The following is a 27,088-nucleotide window of genomic DNA, read 5'->3' on the forward strand; positions in this document are numbered from 1 at the left end:
CAATCCATTTCACCTCCTGAATCCAAAGGTTGGTAGCTTAGTGGTTCAACATGCAGAGTTAACCCAAGTCAGTGGATAATTTGGAAAAACTGGTTGTTGTACATTGTTTTAAAGTAAAATATTGAATTCTGACATTGCATGTTCTTTCTTTAATTGTGCATGTTTAGTTATTTGGCAGGGCATGCATGCATGCATATTTTAAGATTTAATTGTGCATGGACTTTCTGGCTTCAATTATTATAGTATTACAATAGTGTATGTTGATTTTGGATGAAAGGGGGAGAGATGAATGCAGGGCACAGTCAGCTTGGATGTATTCAATCAGCCCACTGAAAAAATCTTTTAGAAATGAATAAACTGTATAATTTATTACCATCAAATACTCCTTTCTATCTCCACAAACCCATCCTCATCATTCTGTATCGGGACTGTTTTTCATAATTGAGTACCATCTGGATAATCAGACTGGGTGATGTTTTGTCATTTGGGCTACTAATGATAGAATATTGAGTAATTACTTTAAAGAAATACACCCATCACCTTTTGTGTGATATTTTTGTTGATAAACGTGATTTTTTGGCAACACAGACAAATCCAAGTGTATTTGTATGCACTAATTTTAATATAATGTTATTTGTAATGATATTTACCACTTCAGTGCCTTGTGAAATACTGAAATATTGCAATCCCAAAGTTCTTCCAGGCTCCAAATAACAACTCCAGTGCTGCTGTAGATACATAGATAGACAGCTAGGTAATTAAGCTCTTATAGTGGTGTGTACACATTTTTAACATACCATAACACTAGCAGGAGAATCAAAATCTGTTTTCCTTTTCTTTCTTGTTGCAAGCCTATCCATAATTAGAAACTACCACAACAGCACACAGCACAAAAACAATAAATGATAGCACTTACTTTAAATTTAATAGCAAATAAGAACTGAACTGATTAACAAAACAACAACTGAGCTCAAGCAAGGCCAACAGTTGTCTTTGCTAAAATAGGAATGGGTGATGGCCAGCAGTGCTACAGATGTATGGACAGTTTAAATCTATCATTGACCTTGCTGTCTATTGATAGTGCATATCCCATTTTTGTTGTATGATTGAAAATCAAAATATCTTTCAGTTTCACTCCACAGCAACTCGGTCATATGTAATTTCATTTAGATGATTTTTGGTAGGGGGGATTCCAGATCTCTGGACTCACCTTGTTACTTATAGCAGCCACAAGGCTGAACAGTACTCAGCATATGGTTTCTTTATAAAGAAAGTGTAACTGTTTTCTGTCTGTGATGGTGTGACTTGCAACTTAATCCGTTGTGTTAATATTTATTTTATTTCCTTGTAGCTGCTTTAATTCCTTCCAATTGCTTTCAAACGTGCCTCTAATGCATCTGTCCTGAAACCTAATTTAGAAGCAGATACAGGCACAGAAGATTCAAACCAGTGTATGGGATATCAGGGTGCACTGACATATTTCATCTCTTCATCCATCATTACATAATGAAATAATGAGAAGGCAGCCATTAACATATAGGGAGGAGGCAACCTACTAACTCATAAACAAATTTTGTCAAATTTTCTGTGCTTGTGGGTTATATGAAAAGAGACTCACTTGTGACAGTGGTTGTACTGGCACATTTAAGGTGCACAACTGTGGAATTAAAAGTTCTATTAATGAGTAACATGAGTTCGTAACTGAAGAGAAGCCTGTTTCTAATGAGAGTATCACATTAATTTTTAATCTGTAGAGACATACTCTCTGGATGTAGTTTTTTGGGTCATCTGTCTCCTGTCTGGTTTGATTTGGCCCACCACAAACTCCTCTACAATACCAACCTCTTCATTTTAGAACAGCACTTGCATCCTATATGCTTAATTATTTGCTAGATATATTCCAATCTCTGTCTTCCCTTACAGCTTTTACCTTCTACACTTTCATTAGTTACATGGAGTGTATTCCCTGATGCCTCAACACATATCCTATTGTCATGTTCCTTCTTCTTGTCAGTGTTTTCCATGTGTTTCTTGCTTTGTCCATTCTGTGCAGAACCTCCTAATTCCTTATCTCAGTAGTCCATCTGATATTCAACACTCTTCTGTAGCACCATATCTCAAACACTTCAATTCTCTACATTTCTAGTTTTCCTGCTGTCCATGATACACTACCATACAACGCTATATTCCAAATGCACATTCTCAGAAATTTCACTCTCAAATTAAGGCTTATCTTTTTTATCAGTAGACTTCTCTTGGCCTGGAATGCCACCTTTTCCTGTTTTAGTGCGATTTTTATATTCTTGCTTCAACCATCATGGATTGTTTTTCTTCCATGGTACCAGAATTCTTTAACTACATCTTCTTTGTGGCCACCAGATTTGATATTCAGTTTCGCACTATTTCTGCTATGTCTCATTACTTTTGTCTTTTTCTGGTGTACTCTCAATCCATATTCCATACTCATTACCCAGTTCATTCCACTCAACAGTTTGTGTAATTCTTATTTACTTTCTCTGAGAATAGCGATGTCATCAGCGAATCTGATCATTGATATTCTTTCACCCTGAATTTCAATCTCATTCTTGAACCTTTCTTTTATTTCAATTATTTCTTCTTCTGTATATAGATTAAACAGTAAAAGACTCCCTCTGCGCTTTACATAATTTTTAATCCTAGCACTTCATTCTCTGTCTTATGCTCTTGTTGGTCCCTATTGGCTCTTGTACATATTATGTACTTCCCATCTTTCACTGTAGCTTACTCCTATTTTTCTCAGAATTTTGAACATCTTGCACCCCATTTCTCATTGTTAAGCACTTTTGCTAGACTGAGAAATTGTATGAATGTATCTTGATTTTTCTTCAGTCTGGCATCCATTATCAAGTGCAAAGTAAGAATTACCTGTCTGGTGCTACCTTTTCTAAAGCCAAACTGATCATCATCCAACAGATCCTCAATTTTCTTTGCTGTTCTTATGTATATTATTCTTGTCTGCAGCTTGGATGTGTGAGATGTTAAGCTTACTGTGGGATAGTTTTTGCACCTATCTGCCCTGATATCTTCAGAATTTTGTGGATGATATTTTTCTGGAAGTCTGATGGTATGTCATCAGTCTCATAAATTATACAAACACTTGAATAGGCCATTAGCTCAATGATTTAAGAAGTTCTGATGAAATGTTATCTATCCCTTCTGCTTTATTTGATCTCAAGTCTTCCAGAATCTTTTAAGTTCTGACTGGATCTCCTATGTCTTCCTTATTGACTCCAGTTCCTTCTTCTATTAAGGCATCAGACAAGCCCTTCCCTTCATAGGGCCTTCAATGATCTCTTTCCACCTATCTGCTCTTTCCTCTGTGTTCAATAGTGGAATTTCCATTGCACCCTTAATGTTACCAGCCTTGCTTTTCATTTCATTGAAGAATTTTGTATATTCTGAGTAAGTCCTTCAATCAGTCATTTGGTTTTTGATTTCTTCCCATTTTTGTTGCAGCCGTTTCACCTTGGCTCTCCTGAACTTCCTAGGTATTTCATTCCTGAGTGATTTATGTTGCTGTAATCATGTATTTCCCTGGACATTTTTGCACTTCCTCCTTTCATTAATCAAGTATTGAAAACATCCACTCATTCCAGTATATACAAAAGGTGAGACAGATAATTTAAATAAATAGCTACAGACTCATCATAATTTCCTCCTGCATTTCAAGCATATTAGAAAAAGTTATGTGTGACAAACTTATGAAATTTGTAAATAAACACAATAACCTATATAATGAACAACGTGGATTCAGAAATTAGAGGTCAGTGATAACTGCTATTTATATTTAGTGCATCAATTGCATATTAAGCCTGATGTACAGGAGCCTGGAATCAATTGAGTATTTATTGATATGTCAAAAGCTTTTGACATGAGGGGCAGTAAGATTCTGCTATCAAAACTTGAACAATATGGTATTCGAGATCTGTCCAGCAACTGGATCATTTCCTTCCTAAGCATTTTTAAGCAGGCAGTGTGCATCAAGCACACAAATATCCACCTAAAAACTATATCTGAACACTTATCAGACTATAAAAAAATTAGATATGGTGTACCCCAAGGATCAGTAAGAGGACCCCTTCTGTTCCTTCTGCATATAAAGGATCTCAGTTTAAATGTGGATACACAGAAAACAGTCATATTTGCATGTGACATCAAAATTTCATTAAAAGAAGACAGCAGTGAACGGCTACAGCAATCAGTAAACATTGTCACAAAACAGATTAGCAGCTGGGCAGAGAATAATCAGCTTGTAATAAATAGTAAAAAAAAAACCATTGTACTAAAATTCTGCAGTGAAGGACATTTTTATCCCATTGGTCTCTATCAACAATGAACTGGTTGGTAATGGTACTGAAACCAAATTCTTAGGACCTTGGCTGCAGAGCATTGTAAAATGGATTAAGCATATTGAATACCTAACTGCAGAGCTGTGCAAGATATGTCACCTCCTTTGCTAACCAAAATCATGCTGTAGTGACGAAACAGCAGTGAATGCATACTATGGCAACTTCCATTCTTACCTTAAGTATGGAGTCACCTTCTGGGAAAACTCTAAAACAGCTAATAGCACTTTCAGACTACAAAAAAGGGCCATTAGAAACTTGTTTGGATGTGAACCTAGAGACTCTTAAAAAAATACCTGGCATTCCCCCATTACCATGTGTATACATTATGGAAACCATTATATTCTTTAAAATAAATGTAATAGGTAAGGACTGCAAACTGCAAAACAATTGTGATATACACAGTCACTTTACTAGACAAAACAAAAATTTACATGTAACCCAAATCAGCACATCTCTGACCCAAAAGGGTAATTTCCGTGTGGAAGTTGAACTTTATGACAAATTTCCTGAAAACATAAAAGCTATTACTGAGATTAAAACCTTTGGAAAATCTCTAATGTCATATTTACAGCATCGTGCTTGTATTCCATTGATGAATATTTAAATTTATGAAGAGTGTTTTCTAAATACTTTATGTATAAAGTGTATTATTGTAATCTGAAATAAGTATGCCTAGAAATGACTTTCATAAGTGCACTTATAACTTGACTTGTCCAGTGGCTTATACAAAAGATGCTTTTGTAGACAAGAGGGAACAATAAGTACAATAAAACTGAAGTATTTCTTCTGCTATGGTAGGTTTCTTCAAAGTTACCTTCCCCCATGAACCATGGACCTTGTCGTTGGTGGGGAGGCTTGCGTGCCTCAGCGATACAGATGGCCGTACCGTAGGTGCAACCACAACGGAGGGGTATCTGTTGAGAGGCCAGACAAACATGTGGTTCCTGAAGAGGGGCAGCAGCCTTTTCAGTAGTTCCAGGGGCAACAGTCTGGATGATTGACTGATCTGGCCTTGTAACATTAACCAAAACGGCCTTGCTGTGCTGGTACTGCGAACGGCTGAAAGCAAGGGGAAACTACAGCCGTAATTTTTCCCGAGGACATGCAGCTTTACTGTATGATTAAATGATGATGGCGTCCTCTTGGGTAAAATATTCCGGAGGTAAAATAGTCCCCCATTCGGATCTCCGGGCGGGGACTACAAAGAGGACGTCGTTATCAGGAGAAAGAAAACTGGCATTCTACGGATCAGAGCGTGGAATGTCAGATCCCTTAATCGGGTAGGTATGTTAGAAAATTTAAAAAGGGAAATGGATCGGTTAAAGTTAGATATAGTGGGAATTAGTGAAGTTCGGTGGCAGGAGGAACAAGACTTTTGGTCAGGTGATTACAGGGTTATAAATACAAAATCAAATAGGGGTAATGCAGGAGTAGGTTTAATAATGAATAAAAAAATAGGAGTGCGGGTTAGCTACTACAAACAGCATAGTCAACGCATTATTGTGGCCAAGATAGACACAAAGCCCATGCCTACTACAGTAGTACAAGTTTATATGCCAACTAGCTCTGCAGATGATGAAGAAATTGATGAAATGTATGACGAGATAAAAGAAATTATTCAGGTAATGAAGGGAGACGAAAATTTAATAGTCATGGGTGACTGGAATGCGTCAGTAGGAAAAGGGAGAGAAGGGAACATAGTAGGTGAATATGGATTGGGGGGAAGAAATGAAAGAGGATGCCGCCTTGTAGAATTTTGCACAGAGCATAACTTAATCATAGCTAACACTTGGTTCAAGAATCATAAAAGAAGGTTGTATACCTGGAAGAATCCTGGAGATACTAATAGGTATCAGATAGATTATATAATGGTAAGACAGAGATTTAGGAACCAGGTTTTAAATTGTAAGACATTTCCAGGGGCAGATGTGGATTCTGACCACAATCTATTGGTTATGAACTGCAGATTGAAGAAACTGCAAAAAGGTGGGAATTTAAGGAGATGGGACCTGGATAAACTGAAAGAACCAGAGGTTGTACAGAGTTTCAGGGAGAGCATAAGGGAACAATTGACAGGAATGGGGGAAAGAAATACAGTAGAAGAAGAATGGGTAGCTCTGAGGGATGAAGTAGTGAAGGCAGCAGAGGATCAAGTAGGTAAAAAGACGAGGGCTAATAGAAATCCTTGGGTAACAGAAGAAATATTGAATTTAATTGATGAAAGGAGAAAATATAAAAATGCAGTAAATGAAGCAGGCACAAAGGAATACAAACGTCTCAAAAATGAGATCGACAGAAAGTGCAAAATGGCTAAGCAGGGATGGCTAGAGGACAAATGTAAAGATGTAGAGGCTTGTCTCACTAGGGGTAAGATAGATACTGCCTACAGGAAAATTAAAGAGACCTTTGGAGAGAAGAGAACCACTTGTATGAATATCAAGAGCTCAGATGGCAACCCAGTTCTAAGCAAAGAAGGGAAGGCAGAAAGGTGGAAGGAGTATATAGAGGGTTTATACAAGGGCGATATACTTGAGGACAATATTATGGAAATGGAAGAGGATGTAGATGAAGATGAAATGGGAGATAAGATACTGCGTGAAGAGTTTGACAGAGCACTGAAAGACCTGAGTCGAAACAAGGCCCCGGGAATAGACAACATTCCATTAGAACTACTGATGGCCTTGGGAGAGCCAGTCATGACAAAACTCTACCATCTGGTGAGCAAGATGTATGAGACAGGGGAAATACCCACAGACTTCAAGAAGAATATAATAATTCCAATATCAAAGAAAGCAGGTGTTGACAGATGTGAAAATTACCGAACTATCAGTTTAATAAGTCACAGCTGCAAAATACTAACGCGAATTCTTTACAGACGAATTGAAAAACTGGTAGAAGCGGACCTTGGGGAAGATCAGTTTGGATTCCGTAGAAACGTTGGAACACGTGAGGCAATACTAACCTTACGACTTATCTTAGAAGAAAGATTAAGAAAAGGCAAACCTACGTTTCTAGCATTTGTAGACTTAGAGAAAGCTTTTGACAACGTTAACTGGAATACTCTCTTTCAAATTCTGAAGATGGCAGGGGTAAAATACAGGGAGCGAAAGGCTATTTACAATTTGTACAGAAACCAGATGGCAGTTATAAGAGTCGAGGGGCATGAAAGGGAAGCTGTGGTTGGGAAAGGAGTGAGACAGGGTTGTAGCCTCTCTCCGATGTTATTCAATCTGTATATTGAGCAAGCAGTAAAGGAAACAAAAGAAAAATTCGGAGTAGGTATTAAAATTCATGGAGAAGAAGTAAAAACTTTGAGGTTCGCCGATGACATTGTAATTCTGTCAGAGACAGCAAAGGACTTGGAAGAGCAGTTGAACGGAATGGACAGTGTCTTGAAAGGAGGATATAAGATGAACATCAACAAAAGCAAAACGAGGATAATGGAATGTAGTCTAATTAAATCGGGTGACGCTGAGGGGATTAGATTAGGAAGTGAGACACTTAAAGTAGTAAAGGAGTTTTGCTATTTAGGGAGTAAAATAACTGATGATGGTCGAAGTAGAGAGGATATAAAATGTAGACTGGCAATGGCAAGGAAATCGTTTCTGAAGAAGAGAAATTTGTTAACATCGAGTATAGATTTAAGTGTCAGGAAGTCGTTTCTGAAAGTATTTGTATGGAGTGTAGCCATGTATGGAAGTGAAACATGGACGATAACCAGTTTGGACAAGAAGAGAATAGAAGCTTTCGAAATGTGGTGCTACAGAAGAATGCTGAAGATAAGGTGGGTAGATCACGTAACTAATGAGGAGGTATTGAATAGGATTGGGGAGAAGAGAAGTTTGTGGCACAACTTGACTAGAAGAAGGGATCGGTTGGTAGGACATGTTTTGAGGCATCAAGGGATCACAAATTTAGCATTGGAGGGCAGCGTGGAGGGTAAAAATCGTAGAGGGAGACCAAGAGATCAATACACTAAGCAGATTCAGAAGGATGTAGGTTGCAGTAGGTACTGGGAGATGAAGAAGCTTGCACAGGATAGAGTAGCATGGAGAGCTGCATCAAACCAGTCTCAGGACTGAAGACTACAACAACAACAACACCTTCCTTGTACCTATGTGTGACTGTCCAACATCTGTGACTGCCATTTTTAAAGATGTCCACTCCTCTTCAACTGAACTGCCTACTGTGATACTCCTTACTGCAGTATCCACATCCTTAGTGAACTTAAAACATCATTCCTCAGTACTTCAGTAAGCCACTTTCTTCCACACTGATTCTTCTGTACAATTCTTTTAAACTTTAGGCTACTCTTCATCAGTACTAAATTATGATCTGAGTCTGTATCTGCTCTTGGGTATGCCCTACAGTCCAGTGTCTGATTTCAGAATCTCTGTCTGACCTTGATGTATCCAACTAGAATCTTCCTGTATCTCCAGATCTTTTTGAAGTATACCTCCTCCTGTAGTGACTCTTGAACAGAGTATTTGCTGTTATCATCTAAAATTAATTGTAAAACTCAATTTGCCTTTCTCCTCTTTTGTTCCTATTATCCAGCCCATATTCTCCCATAACCCTTTCTTCTATTCCTCCCCAACTGCATTCTGTTCCCCATGACATTAGATTTTCATCTCCCATTACATACTGAATAACCTGTTCAGTATCTCGTACGCTGTACTTTCTCTATCTCTTCATCTTTTGTTTGTGATGTTGGAATGTATACCTGAACTATCATGGTTTGTGTTGGTTTTCTGTCGAACCGAATGAGGAGAACCGCAACACTGAATGGTTCACAGTAGCTTGCTCTTGGAACAATCTTATCCCTGAACTTTTCAGAAAACCTAATTCCCTGGCCTACTTTTCTATAATGATTCCTACTCTTGTTGTACCATTTTCTGCTTCTGTTGATATTTCCCTAAATTTTTCCGACCAGAAAATATAATCTTCTCTCCATTTCACTTTACTGACCCCGACTTCACCCAGATTGAACCTCTTAATTTCCCTTTTCAGAGTTTTTAGCTATCCTATCACATTCAACCTAATGATGTTCCTTGCTCTTATTCATAGAATGTTATTCCTTTGTTGATTATTCCATTTCTTTCTCATGGTCTCTCCCCTTTGGCAGTACATTCCCAGAGACCTGAATGGGGGTCTAACATGGAATCTTTTGCCAATGAAGAGATCATCACAAAACTTTTTCAATTACAGGCTACATATCCTGTGGATGCATATTATGTGTCTTTAATGCATTGTTTTCCATTGCCTTTTACATCCTCATGCTATTTATCATTGCTGATTCTTCTGCCTTTTTGGTGCAGTTTCTGACCCCAGTGGTGAGAGAGTGCCCTGAAACTCTGTCCACTCCTCTATCCTCTTTGACAAGGCTGTTGGCAGAGTGATGGTGACCACCTATGCCAGATGCCTTTGGCCACAATTACTGATGATTTTTATTTAAAATTTTAGCAGCAGCTGAGTTCAAACTTGGGATTCAAGACATTTGGTTACTAGTCAAAGACACTACCCCTAGACAATGGGTGTATATTATCTGACAAATGCATAACTGCCTGCAGACTGTATGAAAACACTTTTGTCATATTGTACTATGAAATTTTTGTGCTAATTTGCCAAAAAAAGTATCAGCCATGAAAATAATGACCTTTTTTCATCTCAATTCATAACATTTTTCAGACGAAGGCTCTGGAGGTGGGGATACAAGAGAATGTGATGATCGCATTGTGATGCCATGTGATTCAGAAGACTTCATTATGGTGAGTCTTATTTCAAACAGTTCATAAATTTATCATAATTTTATTCTTCACTGTCAACTTGGCTGAAAATTTTGGAACTGGATTGTTATATCTTGTGTTAGATTCCTGATCTTGTGATTCAGTTGAAATTGATTTTTGTTCAGCTTTATTGTGATATGAGAAATTTGGATGTTCCATTGAAAATGGAAATAAAATATCAAAAAACTTTAAATTCACATATTATCTCAAAGGCACGGCCCTAGTATGCAATATCTGAAAAGCACATGTATCACATCGCGTCTTATTTTTAGTTATGTGGTTGATTAGCACTAGAATGTGTACAACAACACTGATCCAGAGAAGTCTTGTCCTTTAGTACTACTTTATTGAATTGCAGGTCTCTTTTGCTGCCTATATTCAGGATTCAAAAAAACGAACTCAGTGGCTACTTTTACTCTTCATGACCAATACACAATGTTTGAATTGTGTAACTTACACTTGATTTTACTGACATGAAAGTTAATAAATGTGTAGTTTGCTCACTGTACCTGCACAAATAACATTCAGATGGTAGGTGAATTCATTCTACACATGATAATTCATCTGTTTTGCTCTCGCACTTCTACCACAATGATAACTGATTTCACTCAATTGCAGGATATCTTTGGATTAATAGTAGTCACAGGGCAATGAGTTAGTTTCAGTTGCTGTATACAGAACCCATAAGTCACTAATACAAGTGGATGTGATATGAAGCCTGACAGATGCATGAAGATTGGAGAAGAAAGATCTTTGCTGGATTCCAAGAGATAACACTATGCAACAAAATATTTTTTTCACTGCTACTGGATTGAAGATATGTTCCTTATAGTAATTCATATGTGCTGCAAAATACTAACACGAATTCTTTACAGACGAATGGAAAAACTGGTAGAAGCCGACCTCGGGGAACATCAGTTTGGATTCTGTAGAAATATTGGAACACATGAGGCAATACTGACCTTACGACTTATCTTGGAAGAAAGATTAAGGAAAGGCAAATCTATTTTTCTAGCATTTGTAGACTCAGAGAAAGCTTTTGACAATGTTGACTGGAATACTCTCTTTCAAATTATGAAGGTGTCAGGGGTAAAACACAGGGAGCAAAAGGCTATTTACAATTTGTACAGAAACCAGATGGCAGTTATAAGAGTCGAGGGGCATGAAAGGGAAGCAGTGGTTGGGAAGGGAGTGAGACAGGGTTGTAGCTTCTCCCCAATGTTATTCAATCTGTATATTGAGCAAGTAGTAAAGGAAACAAAAGAAAAATTCGGAGTAGGTATTAAAGCCCATGGAGAAGAAATAAAAACATTGAGGTTCACCGATGACATTGTAATTCTGTCAGAGACAGCAAAGGACTTGGAAGAGCAGTTGAACGGAATGGACAGTGTCTTGAAAGGAGGATATACGGTGAACATCAACAAAAGCAAAACGAGGATAATGGAATGTAGTCGAATTAAGTCAGGTGATGCTGAGGGAATTAGATTAGGAAATGAGACACTTAAAGTAGTAAAGGAGTTTTGCTATTTAGGGAGCAAAATAACTGATGATGGTCCAAGTAGAGAGGATATAAAATGTAGACTGGCAATGGCAAGGAAAGCGTTTCTGAAGAAGAGAAATTTGTTAACATTGAGTATAGATTTAAATGCCAGGAAGTCGTTTCTGAAAGTATTTGTATAGAGTGTAGCCATGTATGGAAGTGAAACATGGATGATAAATAGCTTGGACAAGAAGAGAATAGAAGCTTCAAAAATGTGGTGCTACAGAAGAATGCTGAAGATTAGATGGGTAGATCACATAACTAATGAGGAGGTGTTGAATAGAATTGGGGAGAATAGGAGTTTGTGGCACAACTTGACAAAAAGAAGGGACCAATTGGTAGGACATATTCTGAGGCATCAAGGGATCACAAATTTAGCATTGGAGGGCAGCGTGGAGGGCAAAAATCGTAGAGGGAGACCAAGAGATGAATACACTAAGCAGCTTCAGAAGGATGTAGGTTGCAGTAAGTACCGGGAGACGAAGAAGCTTGCACAGGATAGGGTAGCATGGGGAGCTGTATCAAACCAGTCTCAGGACTGAAGACCAAACAACAACATGTGCTGAATACAGAACTGCAGTCAGATTTGCTCTGGCATATCAGGAAAAAATATTACGTACATGTAAAGGTTATCAAGGATAATGCTATTAACTAAGTTGAACTGCGAATGTGAGAAATTTTAGGGAAATTAATGCATGTGCTTTGGGATGAAAACACTAAATATTATAATTAAGAAGTGAATTATATATGTTTATTCCACTCTGAAATGAGTCAGAGACCCTTCGTTATACTAAGATTGATAACTGATTGGTTTAAAAGTGTGTAGAATTTCTTGCTTTCTGCCTGTGAACATCTTCTGTTCCTCACTGCAATAACCAACAGTAATTCCCCATCATGTCTGAATTTAAGTGGCCTTAATATCTTGCTTCCGTTGTGACATCTCCTGGTGCAATATTTCACTGTGCTTGTCACTCATGGCTCCAATATTTGATGGAAAGAAGGTGAGATGTGAATCCGAGAAATGCATCTTTAGTGACATTCAGCAACTGAGGTGCTGGAAGGCTGTTAGCAAGTTGTCCACAATTTCTGCATAGTTGTTTGCTCTGTGGTTCCTATGAAAATTGTGCACGACAAGAACAAATGTGTCCCAAGCTGCTAGTTCTCATTCCGTGAGTTCCAATCTGCATTGTGGATCTTGAATCAACTGTCATATTTCTGGTCCAACAAAGATTCCTGCTTTCAATTTTACGTCAGTTTTCATCTTTCCAGACTTGCCTTTCAGGTACTGAAAACAACGATTTGTGGTATCTATCACTGCAACAAACTGTTTCATAAGTTTCAGTTCGTTGTGGAGTCGAGGTAGGTAAATATTATTATGATCTACAAGAGTTATATGTTGCATGTTGTGCTGTCCAGCTGCAGGTAAATTTCAGGGTTGCCAGTTTTTCACTATGTAGTGAGTCTTGTCATTGCGACTATTACACAGGCAAAGAAATCACATGTACTTTGTATACCCAGTCTGCATTCCTAACAGAAGAGCTACAATCTTCAAATCACTGTTAACATTTCAGTTGTGCTCAGATTACTTAATCACTATCAAGAGAGTCTTCATTGTTTTGTAGGTTTCCTTCATTCCCATGACATGAGCAATAGGAATTGATGGTTTCTGGTTGCCATTGTGTAGTAGTGCAGCTTTGAGAGTGCTTGAGCCAGAGTCAATAAAAAGTCTCCACTCTTCTGCTAGGTATATGTTATCTAGTTCCTTTATGAGTCCTGTCAGGTCATGACAGAAAGAAACACCATGTTCAACAGCATAGTATGCTGCGAATTTCATGTGGAAATCTCTAAAATACATAACAGTAGTTTCCTCTCAAGTAAGTTCCACTCCTTCAGTCTGAAAACCAGCAATTCAGACATTTCTTTGAACAGGGACAAATTGTGAACCAGGTCATCCAGTTCAATTTGGCTGATCAAATGTCGCTTTTTAATGATATTGTCAGGATCATTAATGTATGCCATAGCTTCAGCATCACTGTCATTACCCTCAGTATCACTTTCTTCATTGTTCATTGCATCAGATGAAGCAGGAATTGGCACTGGTTAATCTGTACCATGTGCGACAGGCTTTAGAACAGATTGACAATCTGGATACATGATTTTTGACTTGTTCATCTTGCTGCACCCAGATATGTTGGTCAAGCAGAAATAGCTATCTGAGTGGTGTTCTCTCTGCTCCTACCAAAACATAGGAACAGCAAAAGGCATTCAATTTCACTTGCCGTTTAACCACTGGGTTAGCCAATAGTAACAGACTGTGCAGCAGGGATGAGGAGCCTAGCATTTTGTTTGATCTCTGATTTCAAATCTGAAGTAATGTTTGTAAGCTGCACATAGCTGTATGGACATGTTCTTGCCCTGATTGGCTGTTGTTTTGTCACATATGTAGCAAAAGCAGTCCAGCCAATTCAAACAACTGCACCTATTCATTTTTTGTTTATTGAATCACCACACACTGAATTACAGAATGTCTTATGTGAACTCACTTAAATACATGTTACTGCAACTGTTGATTAACAAAACACAGGACCACACTAGCATGAACTATTCTCTAGTCAACTCTGAATCAGGCTGATGGGCAAACAGGAGAAATTGCATGGGAGCTAACCTCATAAAACTTATTGAAACCTGTGTGCATGCTGTATCTTGCAGAGAAGTTAGATACTATTGTGGACTAATTAGATTGCCCAATTCCTCCAACATTTCTGATTGAAAAATCAGTCTCAGCGCACCCTATTACATAACAATCATGTTATTTTCTCCCAGTAGCAAATTCGTTGTTGCATAGAGTAAGAAAAGACTAAGATGATGATCTGCCATATTCAGGCTTAAGATTATCGATAAAAGAAATTGAACCTTTGGAATTGTTCAAGCCAGCCATTTTAGATGGTTCTAGTGTCCACATTTGCAGATGCCAATAGTGAATTGTAGATCCATGTGACCTTGCTCTATCAAATTGAGATATTAATGATCCTTTATAGTTTGTAATTGTGTCAGTCTGTTTCTTCTGAAATGAGCTTCTGCTTACCTATTGCTAGACACATAATTTAGAATTAATCTGTAGTTTGATTTTCTTACAAGGCACGTACAGCACCTTGGTAATTTGCTACAGGAACCAAAGCCATGATTGTAATAGTCTTCATAAATGTTTTGTAGTACGCTGTCATCAGTCTCTTCTAATACCCTGGGCCTCGACGTTTTGGGTGGCAATAGTCCATACTCACTTTGATTGGACTGTTCCTGTTACTTTGGAGATGAATGTCATGTACTGATTGAACACATCCCTTCAGACTCAGGTTCTTCCTGTTCTTCAAAATCGGTATATATATACAGCATAACATAATATATTTATGTGTTATCCCCATTATATTTCTGAATACAGATAGCTTGTTAGTGGTCATGCCCACACAGAGTGCTGCATATTGGTTTCAGCAACAGAGTAGATCACACGACTGCATTCAGAAGTAGCCCTGCCTAGATGAGATAGAAGGTGCCTATGACAGGCCTGGAGTAGGTGGTACTGGCAAATGTATGGGGCAGAGCTTGCATTTACTGTAGGTCTGTTGCAGGGATATCAGCCATGGGAGAAGGAATTGGGAGCAGGGATGGACCAGGGGTGGACAGGAAATTGTGTAGGTTGGGTGGGTGGCAGAATACCACTGTGGGAGGGGAGGAAGGATATTAATTTCCCATTTCAGGGTGTGGCAAGAGGTAGTTAAAATCCTAGCAGAGAATGTGGTTCAGTTGCTCCAATCTGGGTAATATTGAGTTATGAGATAGGAGTTCTTGTATGGATAGACAGTGGGTATATGGGGCATGATGGCTGATTGGGGAGACAAGGCATGGGAGATCTGTTTCTGGACAAGAAGTGGAATGTAATTTTGGTCTGTGATGACCTTGCATGCATAAAGAGGGACTGTTAGACTGTTAGTGACTACAGCTGCAATGACCATGGTAACGTATGACCTCCTTCCTTTGTCACCACATCCAACTATATTTTCACTCAGTATTGCTTCTCCTTTCAAGACATTGACTACAGAAATCTATGGTGCAGCAGTGGGCACTCATATGACACCAGCCTTTGCCAACCTATTTAGGTGTCATATAGAGGAATCCTTCCTAAGCAACCAGAATTCCAAACCCTTCATCTGTTTAAGATTCATCGTTGAGAACTTAATGATTAGGATTGACAAGCACTGCCAAACTGCAGACAGCTGGTCCATCTAGTTGCTGAGCATGCCATGAAGAACTAAGTGTTTGATTTCAATGACTGCTTCACGGATTGTGCCATCTGCATTTCTTCCAGCAACGCAAGATTTCCTGAATTTCACAGATGAGAACTCTAACTGCAACATATTCTTCCCTTCCTGTAACCCCACTGACAAACTTTGCTAGTCCTTATCCTCCACCTGCCTTTCTTCCCTGCTTCTACTCCACTCCTACACATGCCTTCTGTCCCAAAAGAATACCTGCATAGTCCTTTCCCTTTACTGCTTCTCTCCTTTTCCCATCCAACCCCCCACCTCCCCACATTTCTGTACAACCACTACCTGCCCTAGCAAAGATCGATCAGGCCATAGTGCTTTGGGACAACATTGGCCGTGTGTGTGTGTGTGTGTGTGTGTGCGCGCGCGCGCGCGCGTGTGTGTGTGTGTGTGTGTGTGTGTGTTACGAAAGTGTGAATATTTGTGTTTTTTTTAATATCTAAAAACGTTTTTTCAATGTGCCTGCCCACCATTTGACACCATATCTGTGTGGTGAGTAGCAGTTTATTCTCTCCATATTATTGTAATTCATCTCCGTATTTATTTGTTAACCATTGATCATGTACATGTAATGGTTTTTGTCAGGTATGTACACATAACAGATAAATATATTTAGATATATTCATAAGTGACAAACATACATTATGCAAAACACAGTAAACAATATTAATAAATGGGTTCATAGAATGAAAATATATATCATGATGTACTACATATACCAGTATACTCTTTACCACTGAAACACTTAAACTTTCCATTAGCCATTAATTCCACTACATTAAAAAATAAATAAAACTTGCAAAGAAATTGTACATGATACTTAAAAAGTGCATAAGTGTCAGCTGTTGGCAGTGTCTTTCTTGCAGGTCTGACACTAGTATGGTGCCTGATATTTTCATTGGGAAAACAAGTGCTCCAAAAAGAATATAAAACAGTTTTAATACTCATCTTCACTCATTGATAACTTTAGAATGGCTTTATGGTCTAAGAGTGGTGTTTTTTTTTTTTTTTTTTTTTTTAATTTCATGAATGAGAACATTGATTGTTGTATACTAGTGACTTGTCAGTACATTAATTTTTCACATTGCTGTTAACTGCTATCTTAGTTGCATTTCATTTAAATAATCTTTCATTGTAAAATCACTTTTGTACGAAAATGTGCTTCAATAGTTTTTTAAAGCAGTCTTTATTGTCTTGAGGTAATTTATGATTCAATTTTAATCCCTAGATATTCAATATTGTTTTGAGTTCTCACTTTGTGTTTTCTTTCTCGGTGTAGGCATTTACTAGTTCTTGTGTTGTGTTTATGTATAGAGCTGTTTGTGGCATAGTGATACATATTGTTTTCTGAATTGCTCTAATGTTTGGAAAATACATTCACAAGTGACAGTCAAGATCCCTAGCTCTTTAAAAAATTCATGACAGTGAATCCACTTATTCTTTTTCATTATTACGTTAAGAGTTCTCTTTTGTAATTTGAAAATTTTTCAGAGGTTCTGTCTGCTAGAGTCCCAGAAAATTATATCATGTCTTTTGACTGAGTGAACATATGCATATGAAGTTATTTTTAGGCCATTACTATTACACACTGATGCTAATACCCTTAAATCGTAGCATGCAGATGATATTCTTTTTGCTGTATTTGTGATATGTTCTCTTCACTTCACTTGCTTCACTATATACAGTTCTAAAAATTTTATGTTAATTACACAGCTTACGGAGCCACTTTTAAATTAATTTGGAATTATTATTATTTTTGTTTGTATAGAAATACATGCTGTTTGGTTTCTTTACATTAAGGGTTACTTCATTCTCCTCTGACCATAAGTGTACATCTTTTAGCATACCATGAGCTTTGCACAGTAGTAGCCCTCCTGTTTTCAGCAAACAGAATTTGTCTCCCTGCAAGTGATTAATATTGATGAGTAATAGAATTTGATTCAGTATACTCTCCTGTGGAACTGCAATGTTGGATATGTTGTTATGTTTAGAATCAGAAAGAGGTTTTAATGTACAATTGAGATTTCTTCTCGTATGTTAAATTTGTGCACTGTGTACTCTTTCCATGAGATATAACTGGAACTACCTCTTTACTACTCTTCTTATTCCTGGCATCTTTAGTTTTTGGAGTAGTACTTTGTGATCTACTGTGTTTGGACAGATCTAAAAAAATTCTGCTATACAATCATCTCCATCCAGGTCCTCCATTATGATTTTGGAAAATTCTGCTGCCGCTGCTTCTGTATTACTGCCCTGCATGAACCCAAATTGTGATTTATTAGAAAGTTATGTTTATTAAAGTAGAAGGCAAGTCTGTGTTTCATCATAATTTCTATTATTGTTGAATATAAACTGTCCAAATTACTTTGATTTTATTGTCAAAATTGCATGGGACATTATCGTTCTTGGCTTTCTTTGCTGCTAACAACGCTTTCATGTATATTCTTTAGTATTTTTGGTAGTAATTGGAACCTCTAGGTCTTTTTATTTGGAGAATTTCATAATCTCCTTGGCGAGCAATTATTATTTTTTTAAAACTTCAATGAAACATAAGAATAGCTGAGCAGAACCAAATGATAATAGTGATAATTACAATGAATTTTACATGTATATTGCATAGCTTAAGACACCTGTACAATGTCATTACTTTGAATCTACAGATTATTATTACTAAACTAAAATTTATCTTTTGTTTTTAAAACAGTTTTTATAAGTTGCTGTGCTCTGGACAAGGAGGACTTTGCTATTGTTCAGAATCATTGCAATAATAGAGAGAGTTTGTATAGGTGTTGGTCACAAAATCCATCACATGCATGTAATAACTTCTTTTGTTTTAATGTTTAATAGCTTTTCGGTGGTTGTTGATTGGTACCTTCTCTTGCAAAAATGGTTCAGATGGCTCTGAGTACTATGGGATTTTACGTCTGAGGTCATCAGTCCCCTAGAACTTAAAACTACTTAAACCTAACTAATCTAAGGACATCACACACATCCATGCCCGAGGCAGGATTCGAACCTGCAACCGTAGCAGTCGCGCGGTTCCGGACTGAAGCACCTAGAACCGCTCGGCCACTGCGGCCAGCATACCTTCTCTTACACTTCTGTTCACTTTATACTGTTGGTCCTATACTAAGAAAGATGATGCAGTAAGTTTAAAATATGAATGCTAATAGCCCTTTCTTTGTGTTACTTTATTCTAGCCAAAACAAAATGGTGGAGGAATGGGTGGAGTGTGTGACTTGCTTCATTGTGGCAGCTCCTTCTGCAGCCCTGGGGAAGGTCCATGCAGAGTAGAGAGTAAGTCCACTGATAATATATATGACTCTATTAGCTCAGAGTAATGTGTCAGTCAGTGCCTTCTGTCAGTTTGAAGTGTCTACGCAGTGGATCATGTCATACTCTTTAAGTAATGTGTATTTTATTATCCTCTGCATTTTTTACTAAATTTTGCTGTGAGATGGTACTGAACAGCAGACTGTGCTAAAACATATTACAATATGGCACTAGAGACTATTTGGTGGCAATAGTTTATTGTGGAGGAAAGTCAGTCATTTTTCACACCAACATCTAATGCAGAGCAGTGTTTACGCTGCACCTTTGGCTGGTTTGGCTATTATAAAAATTGCCTCTTATGAACTATGAGATGCCCACAACAAAGGTATAGACTATCGAATTATAGTAAGTTTGAGGAATAGGTATTATAGAGAGGTTATTAGCAAGCCTAGGACCAAAGATGAGTAGAGGAGTTAGGAATTATTTAAAGTATGTTAGTTAACTAGGGTACTATACGTAGTACCATACTGATGGCATGTCATACTTTGTGTGCAAAATATTTCATTGGAGTTCCATCCTCATTCCCATAATGCCACATATGCTTCTCTACACTGACCCTTTCCCCTCTCATGATAACGTGTTCACTTCCTATGGTGCAACTTGTCTGGGTTTGTTTTCATGCCTTATCATTTGACTTCCCTTTCATATAACTGGACATTGCTCTTACTTTTATCTATCACACAATGAGTGCAGAAGAACTTCTGGTGAAGAGTAAAATTTGGGATCAGAAGAATCTTAGTTTTACCATTTGTACTTGTTCATTTTGTATGATTTTAGATCAATAATTTTAATGTTGAAGCTTGTGCACAAATAATGTTGTATGGCACATTTTGCAATTTTTAGGAAATTGACAAAAACTGTTAATTACAGAGAGTTGTTGCAAAATAATAATGTAATAGCAGATATGTATCATTTGTGCACACAGACTGTTGAAAATACTTGGTTGTACTTTTTAAAATTGCACTAAGCACCACTCTTTTGAAAATAGGTATGTATTAAAATGGAAAAAATACTGTTTAGCAATGGATATACAGCATTATTCCAGATCATTCTGTATGCTGCTGTAGTGATAAGTTTGTCTAGAATCCAAAAGTTGTAAGTAAGAAAATTATAACAAGATACAAAATAATATTTATCGTAAACTGATTACTTTGGTCTTCAAAAAAGTGATAGAACATGAGTTTGTTATCAAGTTGAGACACAAATCTGGTACATTAAACTCAGGTGTCAAAATGCAGGTTTCTGTAGAAACCCATGTATTTCATTTTATCCAGTAGACTCCTTTTCTTCTCCTTAAAGTTTCAATGCCCCACTGTAGAGCAGGTGAAAACCAGAAGGCACTGAAAAATTTTGTATTTGATGTTCACAACCAATTTTTACAGTGCAGTGCTTTCCCATGAGCGAAGCACAATTTGATTACGACACATGCTTATGCCTCAAGGACTGTGACTACACAGCTTCAGCCAGACTACATCAGTAATTTTCAGGGCAGGTGAGTTCTTGAAAATCAACTCAATGGAATGTTCAACAATGGTCTCAGCAATGACTGTTTCCATTCTCAAGAAACCATAACTTATGAGACTTTCTTTCATCTCGATAATTGTGAAGTCCCTGTCACAAGGAAGGAAACTGTGACCAGAACATGAAAACTTTTGACATATATCTGTGAGGTACTGGCAGCTGACCAGATATAAATAAAACACTAAAACTCTCCAGTTATTGTTCTGACCAACACAGTGATCAAACTGTACAGTTGGTTTGTGTTCCATACCTTCTTCAAGCATGTGGTAATTGTTCACCACAAATTTAAGCAGATAGGAAACTATTTCAAGTGAATCTCTCCTTGCACTGGATTCATCCTACAAATTTACTGTGATGTTTCCAGTACATGTCACGAACTGTGAAAGAATATGACAAAAGCTGTCTCTGGTAGAATAACATGGAATACATCAATGTAGGACAAAGTAAAACCTGTTGTATGTGAACACACATAACATGTATATTGTTGTTCCTTTTAGCCATTTCTGTATTGTTTTTTAGCACTTTGTGTGCTTGGTCTGCATGATGCAACTGACTCAAGTTCTATGTTGTGTAATTCTATTTCGTCTGAAGTTATGATCATTTTGTTAAATAACAAATTATACTGTCTGCAAGTATCTGACCTAGGCGTTCCAAAATGCCAATTAAAATCTGTTTGAAATACACTCTGATAATATGACCTGGTTATTGATTTACCAAGAAAATTTTCAGTTAACAGTCATTACCTTCTGCAGAGGTTGAGAATAGGGTGCAGACATTCTTTTGACAATTTATTCCTGGTGTAATGATTCATCTACCTTGAGAAACTCAAAATGTGTTGCCAAATCAGAGCCTTGTTGTCATGTGATATGGCATATGGCCTACTGAAATGTTTTCCTTGATGATTTGTAGAGTGGTCGTTCCACCATTTAGTCTATGTTGAAGAGTCCGTCTTCATCACTGAGTGATGCACACTTCTTTCGACTGTACTGTGTACTGGAAAATAGCTTGTTTCCATGAAGTATCATCTGTGTTTTTTATACAGCTTTAATTAATTTCCAGGTTTATGTCCTTGCATCCTTCTTTTGAGCACACTTCTGCATTGCATAAACAGTCCTGAATCATGCAAACAATCAATATTACTACCTAGTATTCAACTGGATTATCATATTTCACGTTCTCTTTTAATAATACAGCAGTGCTCTGGTTGTGTATTATATTTTTTTGTTGATGGTAACTACAAAACTATAGTTAATTTTGTTCATGTTGCATATTTTTTTTACTGTTATGTTTTCAGAAGATTCACACAATGTACATTGTTAGTCATGTACTCTACAGCGCCCATATGCCACTGTACAGGATGCATATGTTACTGTATGGACATACATATTTTTACAAAATCCATACAGCATTATTCCACTCACCTGTGTTGGAAGCTATTTTGCAGCAACTTTCTTTCCTTTTCATGATTTATGTTCCAATCCAGCATCATAAATGCTTTACCTCTCAATATTGTGCCAACTGCTGATGTTAACTACTCTTTTCTGTGTGTTATTTGCATGTTTCAAACTGACTTGCAGTAAATGTCACCTTGCTACAGTCTGAAATTCTTGTGACATACAATGTTGTATGCGCAGAGGCACAAAAACTGTGTGATGTCCTTGCTGTTTAGTGCTGTCCTTGGATGGCAAATAGGTCCACTATTACAGCAGGCAATGCAGACCTCTGTATACAACATTTTCCAGAAAATCTTACAAAATGTCAAAATGTGTCATACAGTATTATTGGTGCACACGCTTCAGTTATTCATCTTTAGCTGAAAACATTTTCATGAGGGGCCCATGCCATATTCATTTGTATGAACTGAATTGGAATGACAACAGAGCTAGGTGGTGGTAGCAACAATTATGTTTCTTACTGCTCACTGTATTACAGTTTTGATTACATTGGTAATGACTGCTATGTTTGCTGATTATTTCTACAACTTCTGCAACTCTTAAAAATGGAGATTAAACTGAAAAAATCTTACTGTGACATTATTAAATGCACATGAGGTACTGGCACTTACCTTGAACAAATTAATAAGAATAGTTCTTAATAGAAAAAAGGCTGCTTTTGGAACAATGTTTTCATTGTAGGTGCCTATTATGCTATTTATGGAAACATATTTGTAAAAGTTACTTAATGAGTGAACATCAATTGCCTTTTTCCAGTAATTTACATCCATACACATGGGCATGATTTAATGACTGTCCCTACTGAAGTTAGTAAGGACTGAAATATTCTCCACTGTTGCATTATTGGCACAAAGTGTAAGCAGCTGAACCTAAGTTGATGCTAAGTTTCTTGATTTTCAGGTAGCTTGTGATTCAGATCTGCACTTTTGTCTGCAACAAGAAAAAGTGCTATGTCTCTTTAAATTGAAAGCTTTGTAGAAAAAACAGACCAAGTCACAATGTTCCTTATAGATAGGCACTGACAAGTGAATGTAGCATGTACAGGGTGTTTCACAATTTATATTACACACTTCTAGAGTTTGTAGAGGGGACTTAATAGACGAAGTTTTTACACAGGAACCCATGTCCAGAAGTGGTTTGTTTCCATGTTATAAGGAAAACAAGATATACAGATTTCACTCCTATTTTCTATGATATTATGACAGCTGTTTGATATGATGACAAAGTTCAGTGCACGTAGTGTATCAGTGCAGTAAGTTGGCATAAACTCTGTCCAACATGCATGTTGTATGGTTAATCCCTTCTGTCACAGCCAAGATCCGTGTATCCAGATCTTTCTTTGACTGCCCAGGGGTTTCATTAACAAGACTCTTCATGTATACCTAGAAGAACAAGTAAAAAGGGGGTTAAATCTGGCGTTTAGGTGACCAAGTATGTGCCCCATCTTGACCAATCCAACTGTCCCTTTAGACTATGTTCATATGGTTTTGGACATGAACTATGATACTGCTGCAACATCATTCTGGAACCATAATTCATGCTGAATATCCAATGGCACGTTTGCCAAAAACTCTGCCAGCAATTGTTGCAGGAATATCAACTATCTGAAACCCGTTAGGTGGAGAGGAAGGATGCATGGCTCATTAACACGACCATCGCAGATACCTGCCGGGATGTTGAGGTCGATGGTGTGCTGAAATCTTCATGTACATGTTGCTTTGGGGTTTTCTTGATCCCAGATGTGGCTACTTTGAGTGTTCAGAATATCTTACCTGTTGAAATATGTTGCACAAAATCTGCCAGGGGCATGGCATGTACTTTCTGAGGGTGATACCTGTGGAGGTACTGTTCATGCAGATCACATTATACAGATGAGTGATGCACATGCAAGTCACATGCAATGGCTCGGGTACTTGTCAATGGGTTCTCTTCAACCTGATGAAGCGCTTCCTCTTCCAATAAAACAGTTACCACCTTCTTGGGGCTCTACAGTTTGCTCAGTCACTTATGAGTTTCCAACTTTCCTGCAACTGTTGTTCTGCTCTGGCAAACATGACATCATTTGGAAAGTACTCATGGCACATATACGGAGCATCTCTTCCTCTAAGGCAAGCTTCATTGTAGTAATAATATTCTGCTGTACTCTGTGAACACATATTCAGGCATCCTGTTACTGCAATACTAATCACTCTAAAGTCAACTGATGCACCACCAGGAAGCATGAAGACAAGGCAGATGGAAATAGAGGACATCACATCATCGTACCATTCATGAATGTGGGTAGCATGCCATAACAGGTGAACTGCATAAGAAACATCTAGTGCACAGTTGAACAGCTCTTGTTTTTCTTGCAACCTGGAAATGAACTATTTCTGGACAGGGGTTCCTATGTAAAACTTAGTCTACTAAGTTCCCTCCACAACCTCTAGAAGTGTGTAACATGAATTGTGAAATGCCCTGTATAATACTTCAAGGACATCTGATAAGGACCATTACCAGTACTGATGAACTAGCAGGTAATGTTCATGTTGTTGTTGTTGTTGTCTTCAGTCCTGAGACTAGTTTGATGCAGCTCTCCATGCTACTCTATCCTGTGCAAGCTTCTTCATCTCCCAGTACCTACTGCAACCTACATCCTTCTGACTCTGCTTAGTGTATTCATCTCTTGGTCTCCCTCTACGATTTTTACCCTCCACACTGCCCTCCAATGCTAAATTTGTGATCCCTTGATGCCTCAGAATATGTCCTACCAACCGGTCCCTTCTTCTTGTCAAGTTGTGCCACAAACTCCTCTTCTCCCCAATTCTATTCAATACCTCCTCATTAGTTATGTGATCTACCCGTCTAATCTTCAGCATTCTTCTGTAGCACCACATTTCGAAAGCTTCTATTCTCTTCTTGTCCAAACTATTTATTGTCCATGTTTCACTTCCATACATGGCTACACTCCATACAAATACTTTCAGAAACGACTTCCTGACACTTAAATCTATAGTTGATGTTAACAAATTTCTCTTCTTCAGAAACGCTTTCCTTGCCATTGCCAGTCTACATTTTATATCCTCTCTACTTGGACCATCATCAGTTATTTTGCTCCCTAAATAGCAAAACTCCTTTACTACTTTAAGTGTCTCATTTCCTAATCTAATTCCCTCAGCATCACCTGACTTAATTCGACTACATTCCATTATCCTCGTTTTGCTTTTGTTGATGTTCACCGTATATCCTCCTTTCAAGACACTGTCCATTCCGTTCAACTGCTCTTCCAAGTCCTTTGCTGTCTCTGACAGAATTACAATGTCATCAGCGAACCTCAATGTTTTTATTTCTTCTCCATGGGCTTTAATACCTACTCCGAATTTTTCTTTTGTTTCCTTTACTACTTGCTCAATATACAGATTGAATAACATTGGGGAGAAGCTACAACCCTGTCTCACTCCCTTCCCAACCACTGCTTCCCTTTCATGCCCCTCGACTCTTATAACTGCCATCTGGTTTCTGTACAAATTGTAAATGGCCTTTTGCTCCCTGTGTTTTACCCCTGACACCTTCATAATTTGAAAGAGAGTATTCCAGTCAACATTGTCAAAAGCTTTCTCTAAGTCTACAAATTCTAGAAATGTAGATTTGACTTTCCTTAATCTATTTTCTAAGATAAGTTGTAGGGTCACTATTGCCCCACGTGTTCCAACATTTCTGCGGAATCCAAACTGATCTTCGCCGAGGTTGGCTTCTACCAGTTTTTCAATTCATCTGTAAAGAATTCGTGTTAGTATTTTGCAGCTGTGACTTATTAAACTGATAGTTTGGTAATTTTCACATCTGTCAACACCTGCTTTCTTTGGGATTGGAATTATTATATTCTTCTTGAAGTCTGAGGGTATTTCGCCTGTCTCATACATCTTGCTCACCAGATGGTAGAGTTTTGTCAGGACTGGTTCCCCCAAGGCCGTCAGTAGTTCCAATGGAATGTTGTCTACTCCTGGGGCCTTGTTTCGACTCAGGTCTTTCAGTGCTCTGTCAAACTCTTCACGCAGTATCATATCACCCATTTCATCTTCATCTACATTCTCTTCCATTTCCAGAATATTGTCAAGTACGTCGCCCTTGTATAGACCCTCTATATACTCCTTCCACCTTTCTGCTTTCCCTTCTTTGCTTAGAACTGGGTTTCCACCTGAGCTCTTGATATTCATACAAGTGGTTCTCTTTTCTCCAAAGGTCTCTTTAATTTCCCTGTAGGCAGTATCTATCTTACCCCTTGTGAGATAAGCCTCTACATCCTTACATTTGTCCTCTAGCCATCCCTGCTTAGCCATTTTGCACTTCCTGTCGATCTTATTTTTGAGACGTTTGTATTCCGTTTTGCCTGCTTCGTTTACTGCGTTTTTATATTTTCTCCTTTCATCAATTAAATTCAATATTTCTTCTGTTACCCAAGGATTTCTACTAGCCCTCGTCTTTTTACCTACTTGATCCTCTGCTGCCTTCACTACTTCATCCCTCAGAGCTACCCATTCTTCTTCTACTGTATTTCTTTCCCCCATTCCTGTCAATTGTTCCCTTATGCTCTCCCTGAACCTCTGCACAACCTCTGGTTTAGTCAGTTTATCCAAGTCGCATCTCCTTAAATTCCCACCTTTTTGCAGTTTCTTCAGTTTTAATCTACAGTTCATAACCGATAATGTTCATAGTTCTATAAAATCATATGTAGATGATGCAGCAATGTAGAGGGATGTGACAC

At 37.8% G+C, this 27,088-nt stretch overlaps 1 protein-coding gene across 1 annotated transcript in view; it reads left to right on the forward strand.

Moving 5' to 3' along the window:
* LOC126234390 (uncharacterized) overlaps nucleotides 1–27,088 on the forward strand; it is a 151,935-nt gene that overhangs the window by 116,552 nt on the left and 8,295 nt on the right. The window contains exons 9-10 of the mRNA XM_049943078.1: nucleotides 10,077–10,156; nucleotides 19,237–19,333. Of these exons, the coding sequence (XP_049799035.1) occupies nucleotides 10,077–10,156; nucleotides 19,237–19,333 (177 nt within the window). The remainder of the gene's footprint in view (nucleotides 1–10,076; nucleotides 10,157–19,236; nucleotides 19,334–27,088) is intronic.

The sequence above is a fragment of the Schistocerca nitens genome, chromosome 2 (genome assembly GCF_023898315.1).
Source record: "Schistocerca nitens isolate TAMUIC-IGC-003100 chromosome 2, iqSchNite1.1, whole genome shotgun sequence".
NCBI classification, from domain to species: Eukaryota; Metazoa; Arthropoda; class Insecta; order Orthoptera; family Acrididae; genus Schistocerca; species Schistocerca nitens.